We start from the raw sequence: 17,302 nt of genomic DNA on the forward strand, positions 1-17,302 counted from the left end.
ATATAATGAAATTGCTGCTCTTCCCTTAAAATCCCTCATCTGAGATTTGTCTCATTTCATTCCCCTGTGCCAATGGCCAATTCCCCTGTGGGAATCCAGTGGCCTCAATCTCTATGATCCCAAATGCTCATTCAAAAGAGTGTATACAATTGAAATGTCCACAAATAGAAAAATATTCCTGTTCCATTTATTAAATAGAGACATCAGGCAAAGTGTACAGTATGTTATTTTGCAAAAACAAAATAAAAAGTTCTTTCTTTACCTTTGTCTTAAACTTAATTAAAACCAATTCAGTTTACATTATTGATAATAACAGTTGTTGTGATCTGTTTGTATTATAAAAGAGAAACTAACCTTTCCAGAGTTTAGTTCATCATAGGGGTCTGGGAATCCAGTGTATTCTCTTGGGCTTCCATAAAGGTTTAGGTAACAGGGCCCAAATGTTGGTAAAAAGCCCACCTCTGTTTCCCCTGTGTTCACTAATAGGCAAACATCATCATTAGAAAGTAACTAACCATCTTTTAGAGCCACAAGGGTATTGAACTTTAAATTCAGATACAGTAAAATAAATGTTAGATATTAGTTGTTAGTAAAGTAAGAGCACTTTATTCCATGGCTGTATCCCAGTAATATGAATTTAATATATCTATTTGCATAGATATATCTGTCCCTAGTTATTTACATGGCTGTAAGATTTTAAAATTAGACAATACTTTATGCAATAAAAACCCCACAGATTAAATTGACTTTATGCTACATTCCCACCGTCAAATTTCATTTGTGAAAGACCAATACAATTTTAAAACAAAGTACAAATTTTAATGTAAAAAATATTTTCACAAATAGATTAAACTGAATACCCAATACCATTGGCTTTCACTTAAATGTACCATGGATTATGTTCTAGCTAACAATAAAGATGTACACAGTAGCTGGAAGGTTAGTGTTCAGCATCACAGAATATGCCTAGTTAATCCTACTGTTTTTAGTGTGCTACTGAAGTGACTCAAGTCTGTTAGTAGAAGGACTAATAGGATGAAAATTATTAAAGTATACCACAGTATATAACACTATTAAGTGGCCTATTCACCATACCGGGAGATAGAATAGTATATTCTTTTTTAGATTAGTGCCTCCAAATCTCATTATTTTCCTATATAAATAGGAAAAAAATGAGATTTGGAGGCACTAATCTAAAAAAGATTTTCCATTATGCCAAAATAATTACAAGAACTGCTGTATTCTTAGGTCTCAATCCTGCTCCCAACGAAGTCAATGACGAAACTCCCATTGACTGAAATTGGAGCATAACTTGGTTTGGAAGTATTAGATTTGTATTAGTAAATGTCAATAATGTTGATTTCACTGTACATATATAGAATCCAATGAAAAAGTATTTCCATGTGTAATAGAAATGTACAGATACGCAAAGTCAGAAAGCAGTTGCTTGTGAACTCAGTAGTCAAAATTCAAGGATTTAGACTTTTGAATTAAGCTTGTTACAAATGGACTAGTAAATGAACAGTAAAAATAGGTATGATCTGTTGACTTAAGGATATTTACTTTGTATATTTTTACATGTGATGTTGGAAATTTGTTTTAACTGTTTCTACAGCTTTATCTGTTTGAACAACATCTGTCATTAAATAAATATCTGATCCTTCTCCACATAATTTCTTATGACTGTGAAAATTTAAATGGATGAAACTAGAAAAAAAATGCTTAAAATAATCAATTTTATCCATTAAAATTATAAAAATAAAAAGCTAAATTCTGCCATGCCTAAGCATAACAGAGAGCCTCAATTTCAATAATTTTGCCTGAGAAAGGAATGCAGGATAAGACTCAAAATCAGATGTATAGTCGCTCCCATTACTGCCTCTTTTGTGAAATACACAGATTGTCAGCCTGTGTATTACAAACTTCTTTTGAGTGGCCTAAAATTTCATTCAAGAGTGAAAGTCCACACATTCACTTATTTTTCATAGATGAATATTTGTTTGCTATGATTATTTTTGATGATTCTGAGTACAGTTCAATAGAATTTACATACCAATTATACTATAGAGCTAAAACACAAAAATGAATCCATAAGCATTTATTTGTCACTTTGATAATTAAAATGAGCAGAATAATTTAAATCCTTTTTAAAAATGTCTGGATTTAGAATTTGTGTGCTAAAACCAGTGCTATTTCAAATCATCACACTACAAAGACAAAACAAGGTGTTTCTAATTTAATGCTTACATCCCTTACCTATATCAATACTACAGCTGTAATTTGAGTACTGCTCTGCTCTAGTTTTTGTAACTTTATGTTCGGTATAAAAATCATTCATAGATAGAAGCATTACTCATATTATTGCTATTGCCATTTGATTTTGTACATATGTACTGTAGCATGTATTATAGTAAGGCTTGAGTTTATTAAACTGAACAGGATACTGATGAACTGAAATGGTTGTAAGGCAGGGATGGGCAAACTACAGCCCTGGGGCCACATCTGGCCTTTCAGACATTTTAATTCGGCACTCGAGCTCCTGCTGGGGTGCAGGGTCAGGGGCTTGCCTCGCTCTGCATGGCTCCCAGAAGCACCGGCATGTCGCCCTATCCAGCTTCTATGCATACAGGTAGCCGGGGGCTCTGCATGTTGCTCCCGCCAAAGAGCTGCCCCCACAGCTCCCATTGGCCAGCAAACGGGGCCAACAGGAGCTACAGGGGCGGCACCTGTGGATGGGGCAGTGCGCAGAGCTGCCTGTCCATGCCTCTGCATAGGAGCCAGAGGAGGGACATGCTGCTGCTGCTTCCAGAAGCTGCTTGAGGTAAGCGTCGCTCAGAGCCTGTACCCCTCACGCCCTCTCACGCCCCAACCCCTTGCCCCTGTCCTGATCCCACTCCCGCCCTCCAAACCCCTCGGTCCCACCTTCCTTCACCCTAGAGCCCACACCCCCAGCCAGAGCCCTCAATCCCCTACCCACACCTCTGCCCCAGCCTGGAGCCCCTTCCCACACTCTGAACTCATTTCTAGCCCCACCCCAGAGCCCACCCCCATCTGGACCCTCACCCCTCCCACACCCCAACCCCCAATTTCATGAGCAGTCATGGCCCACCATACAACTTCCATATCCAGATGTGGCCCTCAGGCCAAAAAATTTGTCCACCCCTGTTGTAAGGGGAAGCAGGCTTTTGTTCTCTAGCTCCGGATTTAAGTGAGTTAATTGTGCCTTTATGCAACATTTGTGTATCCCCTAAAAGTGCTCTTAAGGTTATTGGTGGGTGAACATATAAATAATACAAAAAGTTAGAAATAAGTCAGCCATACATGCAGAGAAATACTCTACATTTGGAATGGTGCTTGAGATCAGGGGCATGATTCTGAGCTCTCTTCAGCTTTACCCTGGTGTATCTCCATTGTTTTTAATGGAGGTATTTCCCGTCTATATTGCAATAAATGAGATGAGAGTTAGGCTCCAGGTCTTTCATCACTACCTATCAGACTTTTCAGAAACTACTTTGGGGGAGAGCTAGCTCAATGGTTTGAGTATTGGCCTGCTAAACCCAGGGTTGTGAATTCAAACCTTGAGGGGACCATTTAGAAATGGGGGGGGGTAACCAACTCAGGGACAATACTTGGTCCTGCTAGTAAAGCAGGGGATTGGACTCAGATGACCTTTCAAGGTCCCTTCCAGCTCTATGAAATAGGTCTTTCTCTGTGTGTGTGTGTGTGTGTGTGTGTGTGTGTGTGTGTATATATATATATAAATGATGGCTTTGCCATAGGATAAAGACAGAAGAAGGTAAAGATAAAGGGCTAAATCCTACAAGTCTTTCACTGCCCCTCACTGACTACAGAGCAGTATGTAAAGCTAGCTGGATAGTAAAAGGGAATATGAATGTCCCAGTGTTTCCTACTGGCAAAACAAATGCAGTTGTGTCAACTTTGCAGAATGTACAATGGTTCTGTCCCTTGTGCTTTGTCTGCTTCCAGGTTAGTAAACTTTGTCCATTTTGTCAAAGTTTTGAATGGTTCACATTCTTTCATGTCTAAACTACAGAGAGTGGATGGGGCCACAGAACTCCTAAATACTTCTACATTTTATGTTCATCTGGACAGCTTATGTTACATTCAGATTATGTAGCTGGTTTGTTTTTTTCTTTGTTGGGTTTGGACCACAGAGCGGTTCAGTCATAGGTCTTTATATGAAATGAAATGACTTTACTATTGGAAAAAAACATCTGGAGCTGGCCTGATGACCTTTTATTGTAGGTAATTATTAAATGCCCCAGCTTCTCTTACATATAAAGTCCTCAGAGTTCATTGAGGTTGCACAGGTATATCTGAAGACAGAATTTGGCCCATATTTACATCTTTCCTGAAGAATACTACTATAATCTACTATAATCTAATTTGAGTATCGACTTTTCCCTGATGATTGCAACTGTACAGGGATAATGTTTTTGGGAAAGACTAATGGTAAATGCAGGGTCCTGTAGAGATTTGTATATTGCTTATATATAAAGCCCTACTTAACTTGCAATATTGTGGAAATTGCAGATTCTGCAATTTTAGGTTTTCACCACATTTTTGACAGCGTGAGCCCCAAGCCCCTGCTCTCTGCCCGGGGCCCCTGGCAGCAGGAGCCTCTGCTCTGAGCCCCAGGCCCCTGACAGCGGAAAATCCTGGAAAAGTAATAATAGACTTTATTACCGGAAATAATAAGGTCCATTATTACTTTTTTGCAATTTTCCATGGCTTGCCTGCAACTTAGCTGCAATTTTTTGACAATCATCCTGCAATTCAAGTAGGGCCTTTGTTGTATGTATTCTAAATCAGCGAGCAGGTGCTTGGGGCAGCCAATGGGAAGGGGCGGCACGTCCAGCTCTTCGGCAGCAAGTCCCTCAGTCCCTCTCAGAGGGAAGGACCTGCCACTGAATTGCTGCTGAAGAATGAAGCAGCGGCAGTAGAGCTGCCGCCGAAGTGCCGCCAATCACAGATTTTTTTTTTCCCCCGCCACTTGGGGCGGCAAAAACCTGGATCCAGCCCCTGAAAATGAATTTGCTTCAACAAACTAATCATCTAGATTTGGGGAAACGAAGCAACCTGGTTTCCTAAAGTGAATGACTCTACAACCATAATTTTGGTTAAAGTTGTGGATACGGTATATTTTAGAATTGAATGTAAGGAGCATAAAACTTTAGTGTAGGTAAAATTCAGCTCTGTGCAAAGGGCTAAGAATTGTCCAGACTTTTGGTGAGCCATTTTAATTGGAGTAGAACTTTTCTTTCAACCCTAAATGTTTTAATTTTCCTCTGTTTCTTCTGTCTTACATTTTAATACCACAGAAGTAATCTTCCACTGCTAAATGATCCAGAAACACTTTCCTCTAATATTAGAAACAAACATAGGGATAATACTAAAAAAACCTTCTTTCTAAAAATAGATTTCTACGTTGAATTAATCCGCATGCTGTTGCTGGTAAATTCAAACAGAAGCGCATTTCTAAAGAAATCTGTGTTGTTTCATTTAAAGACGGTATGTTTAAAGAGCTGATTATCAGAAAGGCTTGAAAATGCTTCATAAAAGATTTCAGCTTTTATTTACTGTTAGTCTATTTTTCAGTAAGCCATGCTTGGTGAGCGATGCTGCACTTTTGGATCTGAGATAAGAAAACAAAGCATTTGGGTGGATAAACTTCAACTGCATTGAAACTTAATCTTAACTTAATAGAAATAAATGCAATTTTTAACTTAATGATTTCCAAAAACAACTCTAGGTTATAATGCAAAGACCAATTTGTTCATAGTTAGAATAAGTCAGGTTTCATTTTTCAGATCTATTTATCCACCCAGTTAAGCATAAGCAAAAGAGCTGTGAAATCTTTTAGGCAGTTCATTATTTACAGGGAGCTCTACAGCAGCATGCACAGTTGAGCTTTTCATTACTAACTGAAAAACTGCAAGCCATTTGTCAGAGTGCATAATAACTGAAACAACTACACACTCAGCTCTAAAATGCAGTGCCACACATCAGCCAAATAGAAATATTTTCAAACCAATTCCAGTGCCCAAACTGATTTAAATAGTAAGTCGTATTTAATAGTCTCCAAATGTAGCATTGTATCCTTTACATATTATTTATTTTTTAAAAAATGTTTATAAAATAGCTTGGTTTTGTTTTGAGACAATATTGCTCAGATTGGGCACTGAACAGCAAAATCAAATTAAAGACCAAGATATAAACCTTCATATGATGAAGCCCCAGTTCCCGAAGATGAAAATTCTATATTATGAAAAGACAACAGGTTACATGACAAGAAATTATAGAGCTTAAAAATTAAACATATCAAAGTGCAATCTGCTTTAAAACTATATCAAAGCTGAAGTGACTCTGGAGTGGCCTGGAGTTTTGCTGCTTGAATAAAATGGGGTGTGGTATTTCCCTCATTTTACAAATTCTAAACAGAGAAAGGCATGCCTAGGGCTATCAGCAAAATACAGTTTTGGTGTCTGTGAGTTCCAGCACCTCTGTCTGAGCGCCACATATAAGATTTTTTATTTAAATACTTTTAATTACTATCTTAAAAACTAAAAATCACACAAAATGATTTTTTGTGTCAAGCTTTTCACTTAAGGAAACAATCATGCTACAGATGAAAACATGTTAGGATACTTTCATTTATTGGAATGATTAGACTAGTTCTAATCAGTTGATCTCTTGGAACCCAATTCTGCACACCTTGAAATCAGTGGGAGTGTTGCCATTGACTTCAAGGGGAGGAGAGCTGGGATCTTATATTGAAGATCTGACACTGGAATAGCAATTTTCAGAAGAGATGTTGAGTAACTAAGCACCCAGATTTCAAATCAGAAACACAGAAGAAATTAAGTAACTTTGTCACAGAGGAGAAGGCAGAACAAACTTCATAGGCCCTTTGATCCTGCAAAGATTGGCACACGTTTAACTTTATGCACATGAGTAGTTCGCAAACCAGTGTGCTCACATGTATAAAGTTAAATACGTGCTCAAGTCTTTACAGGGTTGATGCCAATGTTGTTTTGTTTTTTAAATTACTTACCATAGCTTACTTACGGACAAGCAGGGCTGTTCTTAGACAACTATAAGGATGTTTCATTACATATATCAGAGAAAAGTACTAATTCAGAATTCAAATGATGGAAATTATTTGGGGCCAGCTTCCTTCAGGCTAACTCACCTTACTTGTTATATTAGGCAGCTAAATAAATATCGAGCATGATTTACTGTGAACTCTTCTATGGGGACAGTTAATATGCTGTAAAACTTTTATGACAAAGATTAAGCATGAATTTCTGGCAAAGCAACACAATGCTTGGCAAGGAGTTGGCCCACCTATAAATGGAATTCTACTATAAGAAGATGAAATTGCATGTGTGGTTAGAAACATGCTATGTATAGATAAAGAAATTATTAATAAAATAAATTACAACATAATTGTAACTAATGGGAATAAACAAACTACTGTGAAATAGTTATAAACATAGCATAACAGAAACAGGAAGGAAATCTCAATTTTGTCTTTTCTTAACCATCTATGGGAAGAAAAATGTTGTTGGAGTATATTTTTATTGCAATATTTCAATAAGTTCACAGATCACACAAGCCCTAATAGAGAAAATATCTCAGGAGGATAGAAACTTTGCCTACCTAAAGGAGTTTTCTTGCAGTCATTATAAGTTTGGCTTTTTAGTTTTCTCAACAAGTAGCAGAACCAATTGACTGAATTGACTGAAAAACTTTGACATATGCTTGGCTCCTCTTAAACAAATAATTTAATTGAAAACTATTGAATGAATCCAATGATTTGCAGTTTAGGTGGGCTCAGGCAATGAGATATAGAACCCCTCTCTTCTAGATCACTGGTCTGAGTAGTAATCAAGAGTCATTGCCATTTGACCACTGTTTAGTGGCATATGGGAAATGAGAGGTGGTCTTGGACCAGTTCTTACCAGATTGGTGTTCAAATCACTATTGGCGTCTTATAGGCAGTCTCATCAGGAAAACTGGCTAATCCCCTCTTGACTTCAAGCTGTTTCTCCAAAATCAAGGTTTGGGCATGGTGGCAAGAAGTGGCGGGCAAGGTCACATTTGCTATGGGTCCCCATTCTATACTGGTTCTGAAATAGTGAACTTCAAATTGGCCCCTTTCATACATGCTGAATTCACTAAAAATATCCTGTAGCACTCTGGATTATATCTGTACATCAACACTAGATCAACAGAAGTTTTAAGTTACATGGAGTTTGAAATATTCAATAAAGTTTTCTATGTGTACCAGAAAACTGAGTTTTGAATTATCTAGTTTATTCAGAATACTTTCTTGAATTTTGTGAATTAATTATTAATACTCAGGACCATAAGATTTTTCAAAAAGTAAAGTTACTGTTCTGGAAAGTGGCCAATTTGAAAGCACTGAAAACAAGATCTTCTTTAAACCACAGAACTGGTATAACCCAGGGAAGTCCAGCAAAGCAAACTTTCCTATGCTGTCCCACCATTTCTCTTAAATACACAGAAAATACTTGCTGAATTGTGTAAGCTGAATAACTCACCTTCTACTTCTCCACCAGAAGAAGCAATTTTGGAGAGACTTAAATACGTTGTTCCTACTGCATCATTTTTTGTAAGACGATCCCTATATGAAATGTAAGATTGTAATTAAATGCAACACCGGTCATCCTAAACAGAGGCAAGCTACAAATGGCTAAATGTATTTACAGGGTATATATGTTTAGACCACCTGACATGTTTTATTAACAAAACGCCAGATGATGTCTGGCTCTTACATAGCTGTGTAGTAGGAGGAGAGAGAAGTAAGAACTGCTCCCAGCATTGCAGAGTTCAAGGGTCAGGCAGAATTTCAGTCTCAGAACTGGCAGTCCAGCTAGAGGAAGTAAGTTGCAACCCATAAAGGTGTGTAGTAATCAGAGATGTGCAATCTCTGTAAACTTGGGAACTCCAAGAGATATCCTGCTCTGCTCCCAGGGGTTGGGTGGCTCCATCCCCAGCCTAGAACTATGCCTAGCAGGCATAATCAGGCCCACAATAAGAATAATAAAACTTGTAACTTGAGCGTATTAATATTTGGCCCACTTGCCCAAAAATTGTACACAGGCTTGATATACTCAATATCTGCTAATGTCATGTTAATCAATATAATATACATTGCTGACTAGCGTTAGGCAAATAATTACAAAAATAGTCATTTAAATTTTGGAAATAAACATATTATGGAATTAATGTATGTTTGCAAATACTAGTGAATTATTTGTATACCTCTACAAGTTGGACAAATAATGAGGAAGAACTGTAAAATAATTTTTTAGAAAGTTATTCTAGAAGTATTATTTAACCCACTCGCATGTTGATTGTACAATGCACAGAAATCAATGGTGTGCCAATGCCATACTATTTATAGCCCCAGTGCAGGAAAGCATCACTGTTCAGGAAGGGTAATTAAGCATTTGCTTAAGTGCTTTACAGAATCAGGGCTTCTGGTTCCAAAACCCTGTAAATTATACAAAAATAGGATTTTTTCCACTTAACATAATTTTAAAACTCACCAGTCAAAAACTGTTAATCTTATTTTTTCACACATTGAGGGAAACTAGAAAAAGTAGCGAAAATAAAATTATTCATTATTTGTCTTTCACATTTAAATAAAATAATGTTCTGAATAAAATAATAAATAATTGATGATGGATATTTAAAGAAGCAAGAGGAAACCTTACCTTGATTTGAAGGTTAACAACTTGATTCCATTCGGGATTAGCATTTTTCTCAATTATATTTGTGCAAACCTGCAAAAAACAAACCAAAAACCACCCCAAATGAAACAGATTTTATAGTAGCTCAAGCTCAAAAAGCAGACAAAAAAGCATGGAACCAGACGCAATTTAGGATAAATTGTATTGGGGCTGGTCAAATAGTATGCCATCACAGGCTCCTACAGTGGCTAATGGTGAATATTCAATTTTCCATGCTTTATTGAGGCATTAGCCTCAGGTTTGTGATTACTGCTGATCTAGGGTGACCAGATAGCAAGTGTAAAAAATCGGGACGGGGGTAGGGTGCCTATATAAGAAAAAGCCCCCGAAACTGCGACATCACCCTGTGCTGATCTGATCTACTTATGCAACCTAAATGCAAGAGACAAAACTATTCCACCATTGTCTGAACCATGGTTCTTAGGGGCTTCTAATTTATGGAAAAAACAGCTCATCAACTCCTCAAAGGTGCTACCACAGTAGCACCCAGATATGACTGAATGACAGCAGGAAAATAAACATAAAAGGATGATCAGCCCTGGTGAATTCATGCTTAGTTTGTCTACATGTTGGAATGGATGAAAGATGTATTGTGTTGGCAACCAGATTCCCATTGTTGTTGGTGCCTATTAGAGGCTCCACTGCTGTGCATTTTATGCAACTGTCTATACTACCTGTGCCTAAAATTAACAGTGATCGAATTGCTAACAATAACATGGAATTGATGTTTAGGTGGGTGTTTGTTTTTGTAATTAAAGCAAGTCATTATGACAAACTAGTGTACACGGGACGTGCAACTATGCACTTAGATTGACTGTGCAATCAGTTATATAAAGCAACCAGGAACACCCGATGAACAGGTAATCTGAAGTGGTCAAGCCCCTACATCTTAGTCGTACATTCTTTTAATTAGAGTCATTAGCACACCTTTAAAAACCCTTTTTGTGGGATGTTATGGTATGTCCTCAGTCTATTGAATATGCTTTATGACCCAGTACTGTAAACCCTTATGCAGATGAATAACTTTAGTTTCTATCAACTGAAGTTTCCCGTGACTTTATTCTTAATATTCCATGTGTGCTCCTAGATTTTTAGCTCCACTTATTCCTTCTCGTTTTTGCAAAGCGTTGAACTAGATATGCTGAAAGTCATTTTCTCATGTTGACAATGCACTGTGGACCTACAGTTCAATCATCTTAAGATACACTTAGACATGTGAATGCAGTTTTCAAGCACATGATTAGCATGCAAGATTTTAAATATTAACTCAGACAAATACCTTTTTTCCAGCAAAACAAACTTCCACAAATGGATCTACTAGGTTTTTCTTGTCTGCATCACCTCCAAATATTTCCTTAACAGTCTGCGCAAAAGCATCATCCACTGAGGAGACATTATAAGGCAAAAATTAACTTGAACCCTTTTCTTGAAGATTATGGGCCTAATTCGGTCTCAGTAACTTCTTAGCAATTTTACTTAAGTCAATACAGTTGCATAGACATAATTAAGGTCAGAATCTTGCCCTTTGTATTCAGTTTTCAAAAATAAATATTTGCTTCTAGAAATGAAAAAATAATTCAGATTTAGAAGCAACTTCTAAAATTTTGGCCCTGAGAAGATCATAGTGAATTTTGATGTTAGCCTAGAGCAGGGGAAACAGGAGTTTATGCAATCCTCATACTCTCCAGCAAGTAACAGTAGATCAGCGGTCTTGAAGTTGGCCTGCTTTGTCATCCCAGACATAGAAAGGGTGCAGTGAAGGAGAAAGAACTGAATATAAAAGCCATGTTCTGTTACCAAACTTGTCTAAGGTTTAATGAATTTCCAGGGACACTTTGTGTATTGCATACAGATACTGCTTCCCTTCTCTGGATGATGAAGCCAGTATCTATTAATAGTATTAATTTTATGTCATTTGCATTTAGAATAAGTTGGAAAAAAATGATGGGCTTTAATAACTTTGTCTGGGAACAATTTATTTAACCTGTTGAGTTTTGAACTCTTCTCAACAAGCTTTGACTTGGGGTTTGGAGAAAGTGTAGAGCAATTAAACAGAGACACAACAACAGAGACAGAATAAAAGGATAGATTTCAAATACAGACTTCCTACTCAGTTAAATTATCATCTTGAATCTCTGTTTGAGGGACCAATGGACACTAGTAGATCAAACAACACACCATCACCATTTATAATAAAATTTCAGATAATCTAAGATAATAACATTGCATTATATAACTTTCGTAATGGGTAGATTTGATTGAATATTGAAAAAAGAAATGGGCTGCTTAAACCATCACAGAATTATGGGCTCAAACTACATGGTAATCTACATTGTTTTTGTTTTATGTCTGGTATTTTTAAAAAAAATCAGTTAACAGATATTTCTACAGGTTATCTATTGCAGTATTGTACAATCCAGTAATAAGAAGTTATATACTCTGGGGAATATCCTCGGCTCTGTAGATTTTAAGAAGAAAAGTGACCCATCGAAGTGCAATTCCAGCCGGCAGTAAAAGATTACTCTCCACATCATCATTTTCATTATCTCGTTCTCTTTTTTCCATCTGTTGGAGATATATTGGTATATATTACCAAGCTATACATGAGAAAGGCATCATATGCTAGACAGTCATGTATAATAATATGGTAATTGGTCATAGCAGCATCCTTTAGTCCCTTCACAAGTTAAAATCTTGCATTACAAACTAGGGTTTATAAAATTATAAAACCATAAAAATTTGTTCTGCCTAAAATGTGTTACTTTCAGTTTCAACCTCATCAGTATTAAATTGGAGCAACCACTATCTTTTTTTTTTCTAAGCAGTCCATATGGCTATTTTTAAAATACTGAGCATAAACCATGAAGATGTGATATTTATAGGTTTCTGGTGCTTTTTTGCACTCATGTGCAGTGGTGACCGTATGGAATTTTCACACCCATCACAAGGTCTCCTGAAAAAGCATGTTACTGCAGCTGGAAACTATGTACAACTCCGAAGTAATTTGGGAGAATTTACAACTTCCCCTTTGAAAATAAACAGGAAACTGTCAAATTCTCACAGTCATTCTTGTGATTGCAAGAATCACCAGGACACAGAAGGGGAAGGTAATAGTAGGAGCCACTACTGGAGATACACCAGGATACTGGGAGGGAAGGCAGCAATGGGAGCAAGGAAGCACCAGAGAGAGACTTTAACAGGAGACTGCTAAAGCTGGTATGGCAGTATTCAGACTGAAGGTAGTAGTGGAGTGAGAGGTAGTTAGGCAAAGAAACATATTGTAAGGAGGTTCTATATTTTTAGCTCTTTCTGGCTAGTACCAAGTAGTTAAGGTCAAGATTTAAAAAAAGTAACTGAACCTGAGACACCTCAAAGGGGCCTGATTTTCAGGCCACCAGGCTCCTTTAAAGTACCTTGAGTTAGGCACTCAAAAACCACTAGTTATTTTGAAAATCTTGATCTTAGTTCCTGGCGATGCTCACAAAGTGAATTAACCAGTACAAAGCAAGTAGTGCGTAAGAAAGAGGGTTCTGGGTATGTGAATAGAAGACGAATACATTTGCAAATTAAACCTACTGGTGGCTCATCTCCTGCCCCCAGGACGAACATGCTGACTTTCAGATAGCCTTTAGCTCCAGAATTTGTGTCTTCGTGGTCACTCAAAAGAAGCCATTTTCTCATGACTGCATGGCCTGAAATAAAGCCAAATAAATAAATCAGCCTTGTCCTTTACACAAGAAGTAGAAATGTAATCAAGGCCAATATTCCCAAAGTAGAATCTACCCTAAACATAATTATTAAAAAAAAATTCCTTCTGATCTTAAAAAGCCCAGCCCCTAACAGGCTGTGCAACAATGTTAAAATGTTGAGTGGCATACTAACTCAGGGACACCATTCTCTCACCATGTTTTTGCATGACTTTTCATACTTAATTCTTGTTTTTAAGTTAATTATACCAAAATTAAAATCCTTTGGGTGAAAAAAAATATATAAGCTACTTATATTGCATTTGGGAACCACTGAAGAGCTAAATACATGTGGCCTTTTTTTGATAAAGATGCTACAGGTTTGAAGCATCTGTCTCAACTAACTTTGCAGCCATGTTTCTACTTCAGAAACACAGCTGAAAGTCACAGCCATTTTAATTGGGCATCTAAAGCCAAAGGAAAAGCAGAAGAAGCTCAGGCTTTGAGGAGATTATTACTTACCAGGTTCATCATAAACAAAGCCAATGTCAATCTGAAATAAAGATTACAATATTATATCCTAAGAAGTAGCAGAATACAGTCACAAACGTGTGTTTGGCTTTAATTATAGAATCTTAGAAATGCAGGGCTGGAAAAGACCTCTAAAGGCCATCTAGTTCATCCCCGCTGAAGCAGGACCAAGTGTACCTAGACCATCCATGACGGGTGTTTGTCTAGGGTGACCAGATGTCCCGATTTTATAGGGACAGTCCAGATTTTTGGGTCTTTTTCTTATACAGGCTCCTATTATCCCCCGCCTCCTGTCCCAATTTTTCGCACTTGCTGTCTGGTCACCCTATGTTTATCTAACCTGTTCTTTAAAACCTCCAATGAAGGGGATTCCACAACCTTCCTTAGTAACCTATTCCAGTGCTTACCTACCCTTATAATTAGAAATTATGTAAGACCTAATTCCCTTCAGTTTTTTATACTGTTATTACATTGTTTCTGTGTTATGAGAAATAAAAGTCTTGTGTGGCACGCTCCTGTGAGGGCTAGAAAAGGAACAGAGGGAAGAGAAGGGGATTGATATGCAGAGTATGCTGCTAAGTGATGCTCTGGAAAGGTGGTGGAGAATGTGCTGCTGTGTGGGAGTAGGGGATGCAACCTCAGCAGGACTAGATGAAGGAGACATTCATTCATTTAGAAAAACATTCCTTTCTACCTAAATAAAATATTCCAAGAAGTTACCTACCTAGATACACATAGGTATATAAATTTAATCGTTCTGCAGGCTGATTTAATTTACCCCACTAGCATTTACTGCATGCAGCTGGCAAGGGTGAAATACCAATATTGACCTTGTGGAAGTTATAGGAGTGGATTTTCACCAACAGGAATTACAACTGACATTTTTTCTACATGGTTTTGGGTATGAACACCTGTGGTATGCATCTCCACTTCCCTGGGCAGATCCTCAGCAAGTGCAAATTGTCATAGCTTCATTGATTTCAAGAGAGCTAAGACAATTTACACTAATGGAGGAGGTTCCTCCTGCCTCTCTGTTACTACACAAGCATATTTAAACAAAGGGACACCTTTTTTTGTAATTTTGAGATTCTGTATATCATGATGCAATGTTCTGAACCAAGGGCAGTTTTTCTGAATTCCTCCTTCAAGACTCAGGTGATACAGTACAACTGACAGTGACCTTCCACAGCAGTTGTTTCACCCTTTGGAGACTGAAATTCCTTTTCCTTTCTTGGACTATACAGATTCTTACCAGTAGTTTTGGGATAGATAGTCCTATTGCTTTAGGTAGAAAATAATTTTATAAATATTAGTTGTTCATGAAAGGTACATCTATTATACAGACCAGGTAACTTAACTTGCATTTTGCATTTAGTTACACCAGTGTCAATATGGAGTAACTCCCCTGGACCTTATTGAGTTAGTTCTCTTAACTGTGCTGACTCTGCAGCACTAGCAGACATAGACAATGATCAACAAACAAAATGATGGGACCGACTGTCCCGGCACTACTGGTAAGAGTAAATGCTTGCTAGCATTAAAAGCAAAACATTATAAGGGTAAGTTTTTGTCCCTTGTCAAATGCAGTATCTAGTAACACATTTAAAACTAATGCTTTAAATATTCCTCTAATCCAAGGCCAGTTTTATGACCCGCAGGGCCCGACTGGAATACTCGGCCGTGGTCCGGGACTTCGGCGGCAGAAGGTCTGCTCTGGGTCTTCCGCGGCACCGAAGGACCCCCCGCCACCAAAATGCCACCAAAGACCCCCAGAGCTGACCCCCCCCACCGCCGAAATGCCACCGAAGACCCCCAGAGTGGGCCCCCAGTCGGCAGGTGGGATCAAACCTGGGACCTCAGTGCATGAGCCTTTATCTCATGAGCTAAAAGCCAACTCACTGTTGGCTAAGGCTGTAGAGCAGACTAATTCTCTCTCTCTAAGTGCTTTTGGTGCCACTAGATGGGACAGACCACCATACCCCGGAGGTGTGTGGGTTACATACTTCCCCTAGCTGAGGAAGTGTGTCCCGAGCTTCAGAGATTTCCCAGCTGAAATCTTGGGCAAGCCTCCACTTGTAACACCAACAGACACCAGTCATCAGTGGGCAGGATCGAACCAGGGACCTCTCAAGCTTAATGCATATGACCCTCTACCGCATGCACTAAAAGCCAATTGCCTTTTAGCTAAGGCTGTAGAGCAGCCTCATTCACTCTTTCTAAGTGGTCTCGGTGCCACTAGATGGGACAGAACACCACACCCAGGTGTGTGGGTTCCATAGGCAGAATGTAGAAGTCTGATTATACGCACCTTAAATTCTCCCATCAGAGAGTCTGCTCGTAAAGAATAAGAATCATACACCTAAGAGGGAAAAAAAAGGAATGAAACCTTTTCCAATCTTTATACAGCATTGGTTGGACAGTGTCATGTGCATCCAGTGAGTTTTTCTAATGTACGCCTTTTTTCCTTACCCGAATGCTTATTGTTTCATCAAGCAGCTCTAAAGGGGTCATGTGGACATTGTAGAAGAATATCTGTTAAGATGAAACAAACTGATTTAGAATGTTAATATCATGATTTTCAGCTACATAAAGTATTTAAATAGCTTGCCAGGCATATATCTGTTGATATATATTTAGTCTGCTTCCTGTTTGGATGTTCTGCATATGAATTTAGCACTGCCCTGAAAAGTGAAATCCACTGTTTATCCACAGAACAGGGGTAGCACGGGCAGTTGCACTGCAAGTTTACCCGGCATTGCCCTGCTAATGTGCCTTAACCTTGTCCTGGAGGAACCTCTTTTAGAGCGGATGGAGTGGTTCAGTCTGCGTGTTCTATCACTCTTTAGCCTCTCTGCTGCAATTATCAACAAGGATGCCAGTTAGTGCCAAATAAGATGATTCATGCACTAAGAATTTCATGGTTATTTGCACGGAAATAAAACTGATTTTGGTAGCACAGATTTTGTGAAGTATTTGCATTTATTTATAAAATATGCTTAAGCAAAAAGCACCAGCTTGACCTGCAGGTACAACCAAGGTCTGCTCAGCATATTACCCAAGCGGCAGGGGAGGATGCAAAGAAATGACTGTACTCCACCTGTAGCCTGCTTATTGATGCTGAGGCTGGCCATGGGCTGATTCAAACCCCAGTGCCATTTGCATTGCCTGGTAATGGCTCAGAGATGGCCAATACATCAGGCAGGGATGGATGGAATGCACCAGTACTCCAAATACACCGTATGCGCCGCTGCTGTATCACCTATGCTGGAGGCTGCAGTGGGG

The 17,302-nt window shown here is 38.3% G+C and overlaps 1 protein-coding gene across 2 annotated transcripts in view; it reads right to left on the reverse strand.

Moving 5' to 3' along the window:
• MYOF (myoferlin) overlaps positions 1 to 17,302 on the reverse strand; it is a 123,852-nt gene that overhangs the window by 56,265 nt on the left and 50,285 nt on the right. Inside the window, exons 8-18 of one of the 2 annotated variants that reach the window (XM_030569065.1) lie at positions 16,490 to 16,552; positions 16,329 to 16,379; positions 14,012 to 14,042; positions 13,380 to 13,495; positions 12,242 to 12,368; positions 11,083 to 11,186; positions 9,768 to 9,836; positions 9,600 to 9,643; positions 8,589 to 8,671; positions 6,241 to 6,279; positions 355 to 479 (exon numbers count right to left, since the gene is read on the reverse strand). In XM_030569065.1, coding sequence (XP_030424925.1) covers positions 355 to 479; positions 6,241 to 6,279; positions 8,589 to 8,671; positions 9,600 to 9,643; positions 9,768 to 9,836; positions 11,083 to 11,186; positions 12,242 to 12,368; positions 13,380 to 13,495; positions 14,012 to 14,042; positions 16,329 to 16,379; positions 16,490 to 16,552 — 852 coding nt within the window. The remainder of the gene's footprint in view (positions 1 to 354; positions 480 to 6,240; positions 6,280 to 8,588; positions 8,672 to 9,599; positions 9,644 to 9,767; positions 9,837 to 11,082; positions 11,187 to 12,241; positions 12,369 to 13,379; positions 13,496 to 14,011; positions 14,043 to 16,328; positions 16,380 to 16,489; positions 16,553 to 17,302) is intronic. The other variant, XM_030569066.1, reaches the window with a different exon arrangement.

This window comes from Gopherus evgoodei, chromosome 7 (genome assembly GCF_007399415.2).
Source record: "Gopherus evgoodei ecotype Sinaloan lineage chromosome 7, rGopEvg1_v1.p, whole genome shotgun sequence".
Taxonomy (NCBI): Eukaryota; Metazoa; Chordata; order Testudines; family Testudinidae; genus Gopherus; species Gopherus evgoodei.